The sequence below is a fragment of the Opisthocomus hoazin genome, chromosome 4, assembly GCF_030867145.1.
Source record: "Opisthocomus hoazin isolate bOpiHoa1 chromosome 4, bOpiHoa1.hap1, whole genome shotgun sequence".
Lineage (NCBI taxonomy): Eukaryota > Metazoa > Chordata > Aves > Opisthocomiformes > Opisthocomidae > Opisthocomus > Opisthocomus hoazin.
The window spans coordinates 8,764,434-8,782,098 of NC_134417.1; the positions used below are offsets into that span (position 1 = coordinate 8,764,434).

The following is a 17,665-nucleotide window of genomic DNA, read 5'->3' on the forward strand; positions in this document are numbered from 1 at the left end:
GAAATAAACAGAGAAGGATAGCATTGAGAGCCGTAATATAGCACTCTAGGTAGGCAAAAAATGTCAGTAACGCCGGGAAGAAGCAAGTAGAACAATAAAGCACGAAGAAATTATTTGCTTCAAGGTTTCTCTCCTTTGCCATACCTTTCTCTCCAACGTTCAGCTTTGGGCCTGGAGACCTATCAGGTGGAAAAGTCCCTGAGCATGTGAAGACTTTTGGAATGGCTTTTATTTAAATGGTAGATTAGTATGGTTTGAGCCTGGCGCCTCCTTCCTCCCTAAATCTTCTCAGCCCTTGCGGAGAAAGGGGAGCGGGGTGAAGCCCGGGGGATCACCCTTCCTTAGACTTTGAAATGCACAAACTTGCAGCCAGTCAGCAGCTGTGGGGTGACACACTGCTGGGTCAAGCCTTAACCTGCCCTCCCCTGCGTGTCCCAAGCCAGCGTGAATGGGCTGTTCGGCTTCCCTAGGGTAGGCTGGAGATCACAGCAAAGTCATCCAGTCCCCTGAGCTTGGCTTTGTCACCTAAGCAATCCCGAGTTACCTGCTGGTGTGGACTTAGGGTAATTTCTGCCCATGCTAAATTTATTTCCAGGGCCATCAAAGATTTTTGGCATTGCGCAAATAGGTAATTCAAGTCAAATGTAGGTGAGGCTTAGCTCAGCGTTGATCTTTAACCTGTCCCCCGTGCTCATCTCTCCATCTCCTTTCTCCTTTCCAGTGCTTCTGTGCTTATGGTTCGCAATGTTACAGGGGTTTTCTCAGCTGCTAGGTTGAAAAAAGCTGATAACAGGTCAAAACTTTCAGGCTGCCTGCTTTGTTTCTGGGGACTGTTAGAGACTAAATCCAAAATGACAGAGAAATAAGGTCAGGGAATAATGAAATGTGGCCTACGAGAGAATGTGGCACTTAACGAAGGCCGATACCTGCCATCCTCAGAAGATGAGAGCTGCAGCAGAGTGCAATTCAGAGATATCCTGCAATTAAATATCATGCTGGAAGTGTGTTTCTGCACAGCACTTGTCACATAGTGACCGCGTCCATGGTGGCTTCCTACTGGTTTTTTTTGTGGCCGAGCTCTGGGAGCTTGTGCCTGGCACACTTGCAGGGGGGTATCTCAGCCGCCAGCTGTGTGACGGTCCTGGCAGGACTGGCTGCAGGGCTGGGCTGGGCTGCACAGCTCCCAGCTGGTGCTCTGCCTGCCCAGCTCTGTCTCCCCCGGGGATGGCACCCATTTGCCCACCACCGGCAGATCTGGCAGGAGCTCTGGGCTGCTGGCTTCGCCATGCTGGGAGCTGGAGAGCCTGCGCGGAGCCTGGGCAGCCCTGTGCTCCTCCAGCCGCCTCCGAGCCGCGTGTGGGGAGGCAGGAGAACCACAGCAACACCTTTGCCGGGTGCCTTTTAGCAACGGTGCGCTTGTCAGCTTTCACCTTCTCGGGGAAGCCTGCCAGTTCCGCTGATGGAGGGTGTTTTACCGCACCCACAACGGCTGCTTCTGCCAAATAATCCAGGACGTTGTGTATAAAACCACGGGCACAGCACCCAGATAAGCTAAAAGCAAAGGTCTGGTGCTTCAGAGACCTGTGCTTAGTCTGAATGTATTCTGGACTCCTCTTCATGTTTTATGGAGGTTGTCTCATCTCTCATTACTGTACATGTCTATAAAATATGTGTTTTTATAAAATGGAATTTAATTGGGAATGCCAGGCAGGAAGGTGTTGTGAGGATGCTTGGTATTTTTGCTTACCCGTACCACCTCCAGCATTCAGCCTGTTTTTTACCATCAGAGAAGTCCTAGCATAGCCTTCATTCCAAAGATGACTCATTTCCCCTTCTGTAATGCTCTTACGTGCTACTGCTAATAATACTTCTACAAGTGGAAGTCATTATTACAGAGGACTGCTGATAAACTGGCTCGTCCTACCTTGCCTCTCAGATGGTATCAGAAGCGGCAGCCGCAATGTTTTGTGTTCTGTTGGAAAGAGTAGTTTTGCTTTCAACCCTGGAATTTAATTAACTTCCAAAGATATGCCTGCATCCCTTTGGAAAGTGGTGGCATTAATCGAATAAACCCAAGCAGCAGTTTCCTTAAGACGGTTGTTCCCTGAGCCTTTTGTTTCCTGTGAGCAGGCCGGGCAGGGTGTTTGCTGACTGCCCTATGCCCCGTGTATCAGGGCACATATCGGGGTGAAGCAGGAGCAGCCAGGCATGCCGCGGGTGGTGCTGATCATGAGGTGGTGATGTGATTCATGGGATGAGGGATACAGGGTGCAAAGGCACCAGCGGCCACTTTTCCAGGCTCTGGTGCTGGCTGTAAGCCCGGCAGTCCCTGCGGCATGCCCTTTGCTGTAGAGAGGGGGACGAAGGAACATGATGTTTTGGCTTTTTCCTGGTCCTGATTTGTGAATCCTGGATCCTGATGTGTTTCTTTTAGTGTGAAGCCATGTTTTAGATGGCTGGTGGGGAGAGAGGGATGCAATGTGGCTGGTGACAAATGTGGCAGCGGATGATCGTGTTGCTGTTCTGGCATATGGCTAACACCAGCATGGGAAGGATGTTATTTTAAGGCCCCTCCTTTGCTAGAGGAAGCGTGAGAATCAGAACAGTGAGCTGTCTCGCACAGCAACTGAGCTTTCATGGCAGACGTCAGTTAACCTAATTTTCATGTTAAAAAAAAGAAAAAAAGTTAAAAGGTTTGGTTTTGTTTGTAGAGCTTGCTTTGCATATGTCTGGCTGCACTATCCAAAGGGAGGAGGGTGGCAACAGAAAGCAAATACATCCTCCAGAGACAGCAAGGGTGATTTTTATTCACATCCTTCTCACTGAGGATGCTGAGAGCCCTTTGCCTTGGGAAGAAGGTGCTGAGGAGCAGAGGATGTCAGCACGTTGGGTGCCCTGGGAGCTGCTGGGTGGGCTGTGCCTCTCGGGGATGCTGGCCAGCTTTCCCTCTTGCCTCTGCTTCCCATTGCTACTGCTTGCAGTGGCCTGAGAATGCAACATTTCTCCCCAAAAACACTGCGTTGCAGTGCTCAGTAGGTAATTATTGGAGCCCTTGCTTAATTTAAACCTCTGCTGTCCCAAGCAGGGCACAAAAGCCTGTTGCTGGGGAGTCAGGCAGGAGAACTGGTACTTTATGTTGCTCATCCAGTTTTCTCTCTGCTGCCTCACTGAGGATGCCAAGGCTTTTATTTAATAACCTTGCTGGTGGTGCGTCCCAGCGGGGCTCCTGCAGTGCCTTGTGCGGCAGGCGGACAGGGAGCTGCTGGCACTGGGAGAGCTGTGCTGCCCTGGCAGAGCTGCTGCCTGGAGCTGCGGGGGATGCAGCTGGGCAGGGCGGTGATTTGGAGGTGGTGGTGGAAAAACTTCTCTTGTGGCTGTTCGCACTATTCAGGAGAGGGGTTGTAAGGGATAGGGAGAAACTTAAACTTCTCTAGCGTGGGGTGGGAGCCAGCTGTCCGTCTCTCACCATCCTGTGTTGATGCATCTCGTCAGCAAACCCTCCTTTTGGTGTCACTTCTGATCAGGTTACGACATGATGCAGTAGAGCTGCCGCTTCCTTCGCTGACTGGGATAATGGAAAACCCTTTAATAATTCAGGGGATAAATCCTGCGCTCAGCGTGGTGGATTTTGCAGGAAAAAGCGCAGAAATAGAGGTGGTTCTTGGGTGGGCTGAGTGGGGATTGCCTGTGCTGACTGACAGCCCCGTGGCCTTTCCTCTCCCTAGATCGTGATGTACATAGGCCAGGTCTCCAAGGACATCCTGAAGTGGCCCCGGCCCCTCTCGCCACCTGTCGTCAAGCTGGAAAGGAGGACGGATGCAGAGTACGGGATGCCTTCCACCCACGCCATGGCAGCCACCGCCATCTCCTTCTCCTTTCTCATTGCGACCGTGAACCAGTACAAGGTGGGGGTTACAAAAAACAAAACAAAAAAAAACACCAAAGAAAAAAAAGATAAGCATATCTGTGCTTCCAGCAAGCTGCAGAAAACTAGCAAATCCAAAGCTGTTGCCACTTCCAGAGGAGCTCTGTATTTCTTTTCACAGATGTGTGTTTTCCCCTGCTGTTACCTGGAGCTGGCCGATAATAGACACAAGGAGAAATTTAGCAGAAATCTCCCGTCTTTCGCACGAACCCGCTCGGAGCAGCGGGCAGGCTGCCCTGCCCTGCCCTGCCGTGGCTTGGTGGCCTCGCTGTGTTTCCGCGTGCGGGGTGACCACGGAGGGAGCCGCAGTTCTGCTGCGGGAGATGCCCGGCGTCCACGTTTTTTGCTCGCCCCGTGCCCACCAAGCCAACACTGCATGTTGGGAAAGGCCGGCTCCCAGGGAAACCAAAGGAGCTCTGTGTTGCCTGGTTGTTGTACGACGCAGGAAAAGCATCCTGGGAAATCCCCTGGCTCTAGCCTGTTTTAGACTAAAGCATACAGCACGGTATGAGCACCTGTTTGTCAGAGAAGTAGCAGCAGTTTCACTGCACTGGAGCTACAGGATGCCCGGGGAGATCGATCTCATAATTATTTTCCCCAAACCTTCAACCTTTTATCTTTCTGAAAGGTTTATTTCCCAGAAACTCATTTCTCCATGATGATTATTTTTGTTTCATTTTATGAATCCGAACACGTTTCCTGTACTCTAGCAATAATAACTTCCCGGCTGCATCATATTTCAGCATGTTTCTCAGCCTTCTCAAGTGTATTTCAAAGGTAAACCCATGTAACCAAGAGGGCTCGCAGTACGGCCGGGGGGTCTCGCTGTCGCAGGGTCCCTGAATGTCCTCCCCGCCGTGCCAGTGTGTGAGCAGGGACAAAAGGTGGTCACCCGTCTGATGGAAGGTGGGGTGTCCTGGGGCTGCAACTCATAGAAACGGAGATCTCTGAATTACACCGAATTAATTTAGCTTCCAGACTCACATGGTTGCAGCTGTGAAGCAGTGGGCTTCACCCCTGTGCCGCGGGCAGTGGCAAACGGGCAGGTCGGTGGTGCCTAACGCTGTGCTGCCAGGCTCCTGCTCCCTGGAAGCCATACGGTAACTGGTCCGAGCAGCTCAGCAGTGGCATGGGATGGGGAGGAGGAGCCCTGAGGTGGGTTATCCATCAGCCTTGGAAGGCCAGATCCGTCCCATGTGTCAGATTTGCCAAAAAGACCCCGTCAGCAGCACTTTGTCTTCCTCCTCGATTGATAAGCTACCAGTGGGACATGCAGCTCTTCATGGGCTGTCTTGTGCTGCTTGGAAACTGCCATGAAACAATAAAGCTGCTGTAAAATAATTAAATGATTTAATTGCCTCTATTAAGAAGGAAAAATCTACCAGTACATTATGCTGCTATCTTCTAAAGCTGTCCTAGTCATCAATTACTGAACTGGACTAGCTCCCAGGCTGCCTGCTGAGGGGGGGAATAAAGTGGGTGTAAATCCTCTGAGGGCTTAGAGAAGTGAGGAAAAAATAGTGTTTTATGAACTGGGAGTGACATCTGCAGCCAAGTCTGAGCTCTCTAATTCGGGAGCTACAGTACGCTGGGGGGTAAGGGTCAGAAAGGAGTTGTTACGCTTAAAATTTTCACAGAAATATTTTTGCACTGCCCTGTGGCCACCCTGGTCACTCATCAGCCTCTCGGCAGTAGATGGAGACTTTGTGTCAAATCGGGTGGATTAGTTTTATTTATTTATATTTTGGGTTGGTTTATTTTTTTCAGAAATGTGTCCTTTACAGACTGAAAGGAGCCCACCAGCCCACTCGGTTTCAGGATTTGAATAAGTGGATTAAGAGCTAACATGTTAAGCTTATTCTTTACCAAATGTGGGGTTTTTTTTCCTTTTTAAATGTTGATTTATTTCAATACTTCTTTCTATGTTTGTAGGCAACTCAGAGAAGGAATTAAGCAAAACTTAAATTAGTTAAAGCTTCATAAATAGACGATTAAATCTTAAGTGTCACGAGGAAGAGCGGTCCTGACTGCTCTAATAGCTGGACTGCGGTTTCAGCCCAGACATTGATTTTCCCCTCCCAGCCCGCTGCTGGAGCACTGCTGCTCATGCCTCTGGTCAGACTCTGCAGCTATCGCGTTCCCCTCGGGTGATCTGAGGCTGCGGTTCAACCTCGGGCATTACTTGTACAGCGTGCTGCGCCTTTTTTTCCTTAAGGTCTTTAGCACTAACATGGATTTTGCAGGTGGATATTGTGGAGAAAAACTCTGCAAATACCATCTATTTCCCAGGTCTCCCCACACGAAGACTAGACCTTTGCAAAAGTGAGCACCACGGGTAGCGAAAGGACCTTCCAGCAGGATTGCACGTTGGCCGACGGGAGGTCTTGTCTTGGGTCACGTTGATCTCGTTGGGAAAGTACAGCTCATATATACTGATGTTCAAGAGGATATTGGTGTAAAGTGTGTATTTTTTTTTTTTTTCCTTTTCACAGTATCCATTCGCACTAGGCCTGGTGGCAGCATTTGTGTTTTCGGCGCTGGTGTGCCTCAGCAGGCTCTACACGGGGATGCACACCGTCCTGGTAAGGATGCCCTGCGCCGCCCCGTGCCGCTCGTGCCTCCAGCTCTGCTTACCTACAGTGATTCCCATCTCCCACTCTTCAAGCCGTGTTCGTCCTGCCTTGGCCGTGCCGCTGCAGGAATGTGGGAGCCATGGCACTACCTTGTGGGCTGTACGTTTGAAGGCAGGTGTGAGGAAGCCCTCAGGCCATTGCTATTTGAATCCACAGGAGCATTAGTTATACCATTAGGGCAGCAGCGGTGCGAGTGGGTTGAGGAGCCGGGTGAGGTCGGTGTGGCAGCTCAATTGTAGTTCTGTGAGGAATGCACTTGGGCAACTGTCCCTGCTCCTTAGCTAAGCCTTTTGTGCAATAGTATCACTGTTGTCAGTGAGAAATACTCCGGGCTGGTTTAGCCGGGGAGTGTCAGGGAAGGAATAGCAGGGGGGTGAGTCACGCCAGCGGAGAGCAGAGGAGAGGGTGAAACGCAGCAAGTGAGCTGCTCTTGGGGGGCTGGGGGACACCATGTCTCGTGGTACCATAAGGGGATGTGGCACCTAAGAAAATACAATGACAAGCTTCTCATTTGTAGCTGGAAGGAAATTCGTTCTTAAAGGACTGAGATGCACAAATACTTAATCTGAAAATAATCGTAAAACATCTGTGACTTTGTGTGACAGACTTGTTGGGCACAGTGGTTTAGAGATGTCAGTCCTGCTTTAAGAGCAGGTGTCAGTGTAAGTTTGATTACACAGTAGCTGGTTCCTTCCTGATGAGAGGACACATTGCTGACCTGTTATACGTAGCGGTCAGAGGGGTGGCCCCGCTTCCCAAGTACGGATAAGAACTCCCGGCTACTTCCCTGCAAGAGTTCGATATGCATTGTTGGTTGGTTGCGTATGCATAAATATTTGCATTTTTTTGCTAAGTAATAATTATGTTTGTAATAAGGAGACTTGATGACTGTAAGAGAGGGAGCCCTTATGAGATTAAGGTTATCTATAAAATATAGCCTGACCTTCCCTTCCAGGCCTAGTACATCAAAACCATATCTTAATCCAAAGCTGGAGACACCCTTTCTTGGCTAGTGACCTTAAGTCAATCAGTAAAAATTCCTTGCATACTTTCCTTGCTGGTCCATCGTCATGAAAGACTCCTCTAAATTGAGATGGATTTTAGGGTATGGAAGAAAAAGTCCTTTGTGCCTTTGACATGATAAAAAAGGGCTTTAAAATGAAAAAAAAAAAAGCTCCTTAGTTGAAGTGTAAGCAATGCTGCCTTTCAGAAGGGCAAATGTGCTTCGCTGGCATCTTCATCCCATGCGTGCCGTGATGGGGGCAGAGCTGGGGAAATGCCTGATGGTCCCAGCTGCCTAGATGCAAGCCCTCTCCCTGCAGCAGCATCCCACCTGCAGCGACAGGTTTCGGGGAAGAAGTGCAGTTCAGAGCCATTTTCTGCCCTTTGAGGGATGGCTCCCACCCTGAGCTGCCTGAGATGCCACCAGCCAAAACAGCCTCTGTCAGATTTTTAACTGAGGTCTTAATAGAAAACGAATACTGACAGGATATAATTATTTGTTAAGCAATCATAATATTTTAGTAAAGCAAATGAATGGTAACATACACCCGCCGACTTAGTGTAACTGAATTTTTCTAGTTTGAGAAACCAGAAAAGGTGCGGCAGGGAGGTCGCACTGTGCTTTGCTGCAGCTGTGGCTGAAGCTCTGGCACAGGGGCTCGTCTTCTGTAGTCTCAGCTCTACAAATCAGTCTGTATTTCAGTGTTGCTGGCGTTGCTTTTGGATCAGGAGCGGCCTCAAAAAGCACAGTCATGTCAGTAGAAGAAGTGCTACCACTAAAGACCTGCTGGAGAGGCAGTAAACTGATATGAGAGCTATCTGCGTTATTATAGCCATATCAGAATGGATGGTATGATTAGGGAAAAGGGAATAATCACCCGTTGCCTGGGCTTTTATCAGGAGAGCATCACCCAGCTAGAGAATGGGGTGGAAGCAATACACTTGCACTGCTGAGAGATAATTTAATTACAACAACCCACCTTCACCACCTTAGCATGAGAATATCCTATGTTGGTGGAGAAGCAGGGGAAAAACAGGGCCCTTCGCTTTCTTTTAGGTCTTAAGTGATGGAGTCTGAGGAGCTGGGGAAGTGGGAAACTGGAGTTACCTGGAAAGGACAAAGTAAAAATTTGGACACCTTTGGAAGCAGAGAATCTGTAATTGTGTAGAGGTGATTTTTAAGGAATAACAAGCAATTACAGATACTGTGACTGGGGTTTGTTGTTTTTTGTTTTTTTTCCCCAGACAATTGTATTCTAGAGAATATCCCTTTACTCTCCATCTTAAAACTTTGGCCCAATTTTTGATCCCTGCCTCAGCGAGGTGAACAGTGTTCCAGTCCCACTGCTGCTGGAGCACATCAGAGTCATCTCGTGTCTGAAACAAAGAGCGATGGCGTTCGTGTGAGCGCACGGTATTCCGAAAAGATGCGAGCAAGCTCGCTGAGGGCAGGAAGAAGGGAAGCTCTTAGCCTTCCTTTAACCCTTCAGGGCCAGTCGTAGGGATGTCTTAGTGCGCCAAGGCGGTGGGTTTGGTGTTCACTGTGGCGGCAGAGCTGGGTCTCATGTCGGCTGTGGTGTGTGCTGCCCTGGTTGCAGCCGGCGCGGGGGCTTGGGGGGGGCCAGCCCCTCCAGGGCCGCCGCCGAGCTTGCAGCAGCCTTGCCCGCACTGCGGCTTCCCTTCTGCACTGCCTTGAGCTAGAAGCAATGATGCCCTGCACCCGCCAGCCTGTGGGGTAGGGTACAGGGAGAAGCCAAAAGGTCACTTTTTACAACCAAAAAGAAACCTGAAAGTTGTTTCTGTAAACAAAATGAATTGTTTTTTTCCCTGAGAAACACCGACTCAGTGTTGATGCATTTATTGCTGATGCCAGCACCCTCAGGAGAGGGTACGCTGGGGCCCCCGCCCTGCCCCTTCGCTGTGCTGTGTCTTGGTTTTTTTAACACCACCATTAATCCTGATATTATCTTGAATATTTTAAAGCTGATAAACAAACATCATGTTGGCATCACTTTGCACACTGTGCCAGTACACGCTTGGTGGGATGAAGCAGAGTAACCTATAGGAGTGGAAAGCAAGCAAGAGCTTTCTGTTCAGGAGAGCGAGTAGAGCCTCACGCCACGAATGAAGGCACGAAGGGACTGGGGCAGTAAGTGACCGTCTACAAGACAGGATAGGAAAAGCGTTATTGTTGCTTTGATTGGCAACATCAGTGAAGATGCTCGAGTGCCACCGTGTTCCGGGTGCTGGTTCAGTATTGTGGGGGCATTTTGTGAGTGCTTGTGTCTCCAACCATATTTTCAATGGGAAGAGCACAGGAGGGTCTTGCCTTCAGAAAGCTTTTGCAGTCCTAAAGAGAATCGTGTTCTAAGACCTTGTGAAAGAACCAAACCAGCCCAGCGCGAGAGCTGCAGCAGCGGTGCGGGTACCCACGGACCTCACTGCTGCCATGCTCCCTCGGTGACGGGCAGGAGAGCCCCAGCCCTGCGTCCCAGGCATCGCCTGCGGATGGATTGTTACCCAGCTCTGCTGCTTTGGGTGCCTGCGGCGGGGGAAAACAGCTTGGAGGGCTTGCAGCGTTAGGAACCTGATACCGGCCTGTCTGCAGGCCGCAGAGAAAAATGGGGGGCTCCTTGGGGGGGACACAGCCTGCGGGAGCAGGGCCAGCTGCAGGATGGTGGGGGGCTCCTTGGGGGGGGACACAGCCTGTGGGAGCGGGGCGAGCTGCGGGGTGGTGGGGGGCTCCTTGGGGGGGGACACAGCCTGTGGGAGCGGGGCCAGCTGCAGGATGGTGGGGGGCTCCTTGGGGGGGGACACAGCCTGTGGGAGCGGGGCCAGCTGCGGGGCGGGGGGGGGCTCTTTTAGGGGGACAGGACCTCTGGAGGACTTGTCTGTGCTGCGGGACCTGGAGCATCCCGGCAGGGAAACAGGAGGTTTTAAGCTTTGCCGGTAGTGCTGCACCTTGAGCAAAATTCGTGCCTGCCCTGATTTCAAAATTCCTTTATAATTGCGGGTTTGGCGCGAGGCTAATCTGTTTACACAGGCAGACGGGTGGGAATGTGCTTCCTGGGAGCGCAAACAGCAGCTCCACCTCCGGGGAAAACTGAGGTCCCGCTCCTGGATGCACAGGAGGGAGAGTCCAGAAAAAGCAGTTTTTCTCACAGAAACCAGAGCCATCCCTCCTCTGCTCAGCTTGTCCTGAGTTTAACAGACAAGGAGGGAAAATCATTAGTTCTGCACCACTAAATGGTTTCGTAAAGTGTTGGTCTTGAACTTGGCAGCCTGTTCTGGGTGTTCAGAAAATGCAACCTCAGCCTGCGCTTACCAGGACCAGAGGGAGTCCCTGCTGACGGCTGTGGCTGGGTACGTCCCGTGCTCGCCCGCAGCTGCTAGTCAGGAGCCTCCACAATGAGAAGCCCATATATCGGTACATGGAGGGAGAAACAGCATAAACCACTAGTCTCCGAAATTTTTTGATTGTGCATCCCTAGCAGTAAAAATCTTCTGGAGTGCACACTCAATAGATGTATATTTATTTATTAATTATATACATGTACTACTACACTGATACATTATAAAACATACATAAAAATAGAAATTAAAAAAAGGATGAGAAAAGGATTAAATAAACACTACTTTACAAAGATACATAATTTTTATTTTACTTATTAGTGGTGCCAAAAGTATTTTCTTCCCACAGCCCAATTGGTTGCCTTGCGCACCCACTTTGGAGACCACTGGTATGAGCCGCAGGTTGTGAGCAGAGCTGGTTATTTGGGTCCTACCTGAAAACTACAGGGCTGTGTTACTGTGCTGGGGGTGAGCGGCAGGATGACAAAATTCAGAAAACCTTCATCAGGTTTGTAAATGGAGAGTGTCTGCGCCCTGGCCAGGAACTGCTGGAGTCAGCTGCATAAATCCGAGTAAAGCATTTGTTAGGGGAATGTTAGGGTTTGGTTAAATGTCTTTAATTGGAACAGAAAACCATGTGACCAGCTTTTGAATTTCACTCCTTAATCACACATGGAGTGCGTATCAAGATGTCAGGACTTTTTTCTTCTAATATGAAGTAGATAAATAGTGGGGTGAGAAGTGAAGGTGCACAGAGGTGATGGGATTTCTGAGCATGGGTGCTGGGAGCAACCCCCATCTCTTTCGTGTCGACGCAGTTACTTACTGTCAGGCCAAAACATGCCTTTGTGTATAAAGTTATCATCTAAGGAATTTGGTGTTGTGAAATATCGACACCTAAGTATTTTGCATATCAGACATCTGTGAACAACCTTGTGTATGTCCATGGCTAGCCTCATGTATGGACGAGGGAATAAATCTAAGTGGAAGTTTGCATTAGGAATATGCAAAATGGCTCTGGGAGTTGCTTAAAAACAAATGTGCTGTGAATCTATTGCCTGGATGTTGTAAACAGCTAGAGTTCAGCCTTACTGGAGTGATGCATTTACCAGAAAGTCATTAAATATTTCTGTTGTGAAAAAATTCCCTTGTTCCTGCCTAACTATAAATGAAGTTCTCATAAATAATTCATTTTAGACTGTGACCAAGCATGGTAGCAGTCAACTGTCATGGCTCAGTGAAAAAGATACAATCTTGAGTAGAGGACATATCTGTATGTGATTATCTCTAGCTTTTGCAGGGAATTTCATGGTCAGAGTAAAAATTCTGCTGCCTCCTGGGCGACGTCAGGAGAGCAGCGTGGAGAAACTTGTTGTTTTGCTTTTTATCTGGCTGCTCTCACACAGACGGCTTTTGTTAGGGGTTACCTCTTGTCTCCCTTCCCAAGCCTTGCGGTCGACAACAATCAAGTTCTCAAAACACCTTATTTGCCTCTGTTAATAAATTAGGTTTTAACTATGTGCTTGCCTCAGGCCCTTAACTACAAGTCAGATTTCAGAGGCTTGGGCAACAAATTTCCCCTTGATGTATTCGTGCCCGGCGGTGCCTACCTCCCGCTGCGGTCGGCAGGGATCACGGCACGGGCACCACGTCCCGCAGCTCTGCGCGTTTCTCCCCCGCAGCCCGTGTGCCTGGACTGGGTGCTTGTCTCTGACAAAAGACGGCATCCTCCCATCTGCACAAAGCAAGGAAGCGATAATCCTGCTGATATGATGAAACTACTTGTAGAATTATGGGAGGGTTTGTATGAAGGCAGCTTACAGTGATGCCGTCCCTGAGATGGAGTTGTACGTGTGCCTTTTCTGCTGAGGTCGCAGGTGGAGAGTGCCCTTAAAACATGAAAGCAGGCAAGGGTAAGAATCTCACTGGTTCAGGGGAAAATGTGAGTTAATAGATATACTCACACGGACAAGGCTAATATTGGGTTCGCAGATTGTCATGTTTCGTTTAGCGCTGTGCGTGGACGGTGCCATCGCTGTGAATTCAGGGCGTTCCTCTGCTGCTGCGCTCTCACGAATGCAGACGGTGGTCTTTTATCATCACCTGAGAATTTCTGTTTTGCCTTCCAGGTCTCACAAAGCTTTTAAATGTGATCTCTTTGCAGGACGTGATCGGTGGAGCGCTGATTTCGGCTGTGCTGCTCGTGCTGTTGTACCCTGTGTGGGACACGATAGATCACTTGCTGTTAACCAGTCCCTTCTGTCCACTGCTTTCCATAGTTGTGCCTCTTGTCTTATGTTACAACTACCCCAAACTGGACTACTACAGCCCTACCAGGGGAGACACCACTACTATCTTAGGAGCAGGAGCTGGAGCAACTGTGGGATTTTGGTTAAGTAATCAGTACGCCGTGCCTGCTGACACCCGTGAAAATTTTCAGCTTGGATTTCCTCTGATCACCAGTAAAATGGCAGTGCTGGTGCTGGCCAGGTCCTCCGTAGGGATCTTTGTTGTTCTACTGACGCGCCAGCTCATGAAGAGCGCGGTCCTTGGCCTGCTGGGTTATCGGTACAAGTTTCCCATCAACGACCTGGAAGCCCGAAGACGGCTGGAGGTCGAAGTGCCGTATAAATTTATAACGTACTCCTCAGTCGGCTTCAGTGCCACCGTGCTTGTGCCGCTGCTGCATGAGCTGTTTGGACTGATGTGAGCGCAGCGCCTTCCTTACAAAGAAACGTATGGCACCACCATTTCAGAGATGCGGTAACTCGACCAAGGCTGGTAACTTGACCAAAAAGTGGTTTGTGCCTTTCTGCACTGGCCTAAAATACCGGGTTCGGAAGAGTCATGGGAACCGCTGTACACAAATAACTGGGGGTTAGAAATCACTGACCCCACTGTGTCCCGTAATTAGAGACCCCTGGCCTTGACAACTGAAGGTGACAAGCACAGAGTACAAAATCCCTGCTGGAGCGGCAGCAGCGGCTGCTTTGGGGCCCAGGGTGCCGAGAAGCATGGCTGTGCCTGCGGGATGCCGGCCCTGTGGCTCCGTGGGCTGTGGACCTGCCTGCCTGGCCGCGGGGCTGCTCCTGCCCGAGGAGGAGAGCAAGCCAAGGACGGGCTCGTGTGTGGGGCACGGGGGAGCGGGAGAAGAGACAGCCAGCTGAGAGCAAAGGGCCGTCCTTCAGGTGTGCAGAGCTCTGCGCCCTGCCATCCCCGGGCGCCGCGGCCGAAGGAAGCACCGGGAGAAAGGCTGGCGGAGGAGGGGAGCGGGATGTGGAGGCGGGTGGAGGTGGTGGCTCTGTGCGCGCTGGGACCTTCCCACCGTTGGGCTTCGGTGGGAGCGTCCTGCCGGCGAAGGCGGCTGGCTGCTTCAGCAACCGGCGTCGGCAGAGGTCAGAGGCAGCCACGCGTGGGTACAGCTGTGCATGTCCCTAGCGAAATCTGGTGATTATTGTACTTGTCGCTTGTTATAGTGTCTTCCAACAGCACTGCCAGACCGGGCTAGTTCTGTGTGTATGGTTTCACCCACTGCAACCCTTTAAAAAAATACCCAAAAAAGCACGAACAAAGAAATAAAACAGAAGAAAGAAAAGAAAGAAAAGAAAGAAAAGAAAAGAAAAGAAAGAAAAGAAAGAAAAGAAAGAAAGATACAACACAAAGCATTTTAAGTGACTTATAAGAAATTAATCTTGAATAGTAGTAAGAAACCCTCCACTGACAGATCCTTTGCCTGCATACCACTGAGCAGAGCTGTTACCACAATGTTGAGGCTCTGTTTAACTCTGATTTAGTTTCCCTGTCTAGGAGATGGGACAAAGCCCTTCCTATCGTGCAGGGGGGACAAGTAATTGTCCTTAAATCACGTTGTGGAAGGAGCCGAGTGGCAACTCTGGTGACTACAACGTGTGGCGATGATAAGATGCCATGATTTTCTGGTGCTACGCAGTTCTTCCATGCGTCTTGCAATACCATGTATACACTTGTAGAATAGCAGTTGAGGAGTGTTCGTAGGATAGTGGTCACTATAACTCAGGCTGCTTATTTAAAAAAAAAAATCTATATCTGCTGCTGGACCAATGAGCTGTTGAGAAATACAGCGGTGAATGTGGTCTGCTTGGCTGGAAAAATGTAACATGCTATGACCGCGGAGCTTCAGGCATGGCCCCTGTGCCTTTCCTGGCAGAATGTACATAAAAGCCAGCTTTTTAATAATGTATGCTTGTCTTCCTGGCTGCAAGAAAAATTAACCTGAAGAATGTAAAGGAGGTGCTTTGCCATCAGTTGACCGCTTGGGTAAATATAATCTAGTTCCAAAAAAGCCGTTGGGAGTTTTGTGCAAGGAGTTGTGTGTGTGAAAGAGCTGTGAGGTTTTAAAACCAGGCCGGTAGTCTCCAGAAGAAATGCAGGCAGATATTGTAGCTGCCTTTAGATCTGCCCAGGCTGTGGAGAAACTGTTTTAAATCCAAGCTGTGTGGACATGTCTCTCTTTACACGTGCATGCAAGCAGCTTCAAGGAATCTTTCGGCAGGACAAGTGCCCTTTGGTGAGCACAGGACTCGGGCCGTCGAAACCAGGAGGTCCCGTCCTCAGTCGCCCTCCCTCCCACACACCCCCGAAGCACTGCCATCAGGCCTCAGAACACCGTATTTTCAGGGTGCTTTGGGATGTACAGCTGCACGGCAGAGCTGAATCCCTGGGGAGGTGCCACATCACAGCGGACAGGACCAAAATTGGGAAGAAACTTCACAGCAAACTGAGTTTAACCAATGGGGTGAAATTAGTTGGTCCCAAGAAAGGCGTGGTTTGATGGGGACATTCATGCAGTTTTATGTGTAGAAATTCTGTTCTGAATCACAGCTATTTTATGCTATGAAAATTTTATAAATTATATATATAAGTGCTTGGATTTATAAAGAATGTGCACAAGTATTTTTATCTTTTATAGTATTCACCTGCATGTGATTCATGCAATACATGCAAACTGTACTTGGTTGAAATTTTAAAATATATGCATTTTTGCAAAATTTGGTGTTTCTCTGTTCATTTTGCGTCCTCTGTTGCTGCTTGTAAATGATTTATGTAAGGGGAACGAGTTGCAGTTTAAATGGCTCCCTGAATGCAACCACCTCTCGCTCTTCCCAAGCTGGCCCACTTGTGGCCCATCCTCTCCTGCTCAGGCTGGCTGCCAGCTGCGGCTCCCCCAGGCTCTGCAGCAGCATCCTGCTTGTTTAAGGACAGGAGAAAAGGCTACTGACCTCCTTGCAAATGTTTGCTATATCGGTTGCAAATGGAAACACCTGAGTTGCTGTGTCCTTAAGGCTGGGGGATGTTTGGGCACCTGGAATCTCCTTCATTTGCCATATCTACCTCTAGTGGAACGCAAATTTGATTTTAAATTAATGTATGCAATTGTAGCGTGACAGCCCATAAACCACAGAATACTTCATGTTCACTGAGGAGCCTAACAATGCTTTTTTGTTAAGGATGTGTATTTGAAACCAGGTAGCGCCACGTCTTCCCCTCAGCATCATGTCCTGCCTGGAAGTGGGGTGCCCGTGGACCCCCAAGTGCCCGCAGCTGATTGGGATGAGCCCCGATTGCTGCCGCAGCTCGGGGCCACCGGGACCAGGCGCGGCTTTCAGCAGGGCTCCGTGCTGAGGCTGGGCTCGTAGTTGTTCCCACAGGGCTGGGCTTGAAGAGGCACATCCCTGACAAGGTAAGACCTGCCACCCTTCCTGTATTTCTTTAATCTGAAGCACTGGGTCCTCCCTGCAAACCCATGCGTGTCTTTGCTGTCTTTGGAAATGCTCCCCACCTCTTCATCCCCGCAGTTTGGGTGCTTCCGTGTCTCCCACGTGATGGTAGCAAATGAGGTTTTTGTGGTCGGTTTGCTGGTCATTCTGTACTCAGTAACACAAAGGCATCAGCTGAATCCTCTTGAGTAGACGTGCTTGGATTTTAGAGTAAAATGCTGCCTTTGATGTGAATGGGGTAGAGAGAACTTCCAGATACGGAGCATCAGCCTTGGAGCCTGGGCTGTTGCCTTCTCCTCAGTACTGTCCTGCATGTCCTGGTCCAGCACTACAGCTCCCCGTCCTGCAGCTGCCTTCGGCTGGAGGAGTGGTGCCAAGACAATCTGTTTCTACGTTTCCTTCGCTACGCTGTCAAGAGGGATGTAGCAGGCATCTCACCCTGTGCTTAGTCTACTCTGTCCTGTCTTCGGGCTGCCGCCTCCTGACGTGATCGCTCTGCAAACCACTTTCCAAGCTTCCTCCTGACGCAGAGCATCCCTGTGTGCCGGTCTCCAGCACAGGACCAGCGACTCTGGCAGCAGCCAAGTGTTACTGCACCCCTCGGCAGGGATTAAAAACCAAACCAGCAAGCACTGAATTTGCCTGGTTTCATTTTCCAACAGTCACTTTTCATCTAATCTAGCCAAGTTTTTCTCCTAATCCCAAATTCTCCTAATCGCAACTTCTCCCAAGTTTTTCTCCTAATCTATCCAAGTTTGTATGTAAAACTGCAAGTAAGCTTCCAGCTTGCTTTTCTGGATATGGGTGATTTAATTTAGGGGGTGGAAGAAAAGAAAACGGTTTCAGCTTTAACCCTACTCATGCCTGCTGCAGGTAGCAGCTGGGAAGCGTGGGTACATCTCCCGGCAGGGTGGAGGTGCGGCTCAGCCGCGGGTGGGATCGTGCACGTTTGCTAACACGTGTGTGAGGCGCGGCCCTCGTTTGCTGCCACCCAGCTC

General features: G+C 49.8%; 1 protein-coding gene across 4 annotated transcripts in view; it reads left to right on the forward strand.

Moving 5' to 3' along the window:
- The window catches only part of SGPP2 (sphingosine-1-phosphate phosphatase 2), a 38,657-nt gene extending 22,801 nt beyond the window's left edge, over nt 1-15,856 (forward strand). For all 4 annotated transcript variants that reach the window (XM_075417305.1, XM_075417308.1, XM_075417306.1 and 1 more), the window contains 3 exons: nt 3,726-3,905; nt 6,418-6,507; nt 13,076-15,856. In XM_075417305.1, coding sequence (XP_075273420.1) covers nt 3,726-3,905; nt 6,418-6,507; nt 13,076-13,621 — 816 coding nt within the window. In that variant the 3' untranslated portion in view covers nt 13,622-15,856. The remainder of the gene's footprint in view (nt 1-3,725; nt 3,906-6,417; nt 6,508-13,075) is intronic.
- The last annotated feature ends 1,809 nt before the right edge of the window (nt 15,857-17,665 follow it).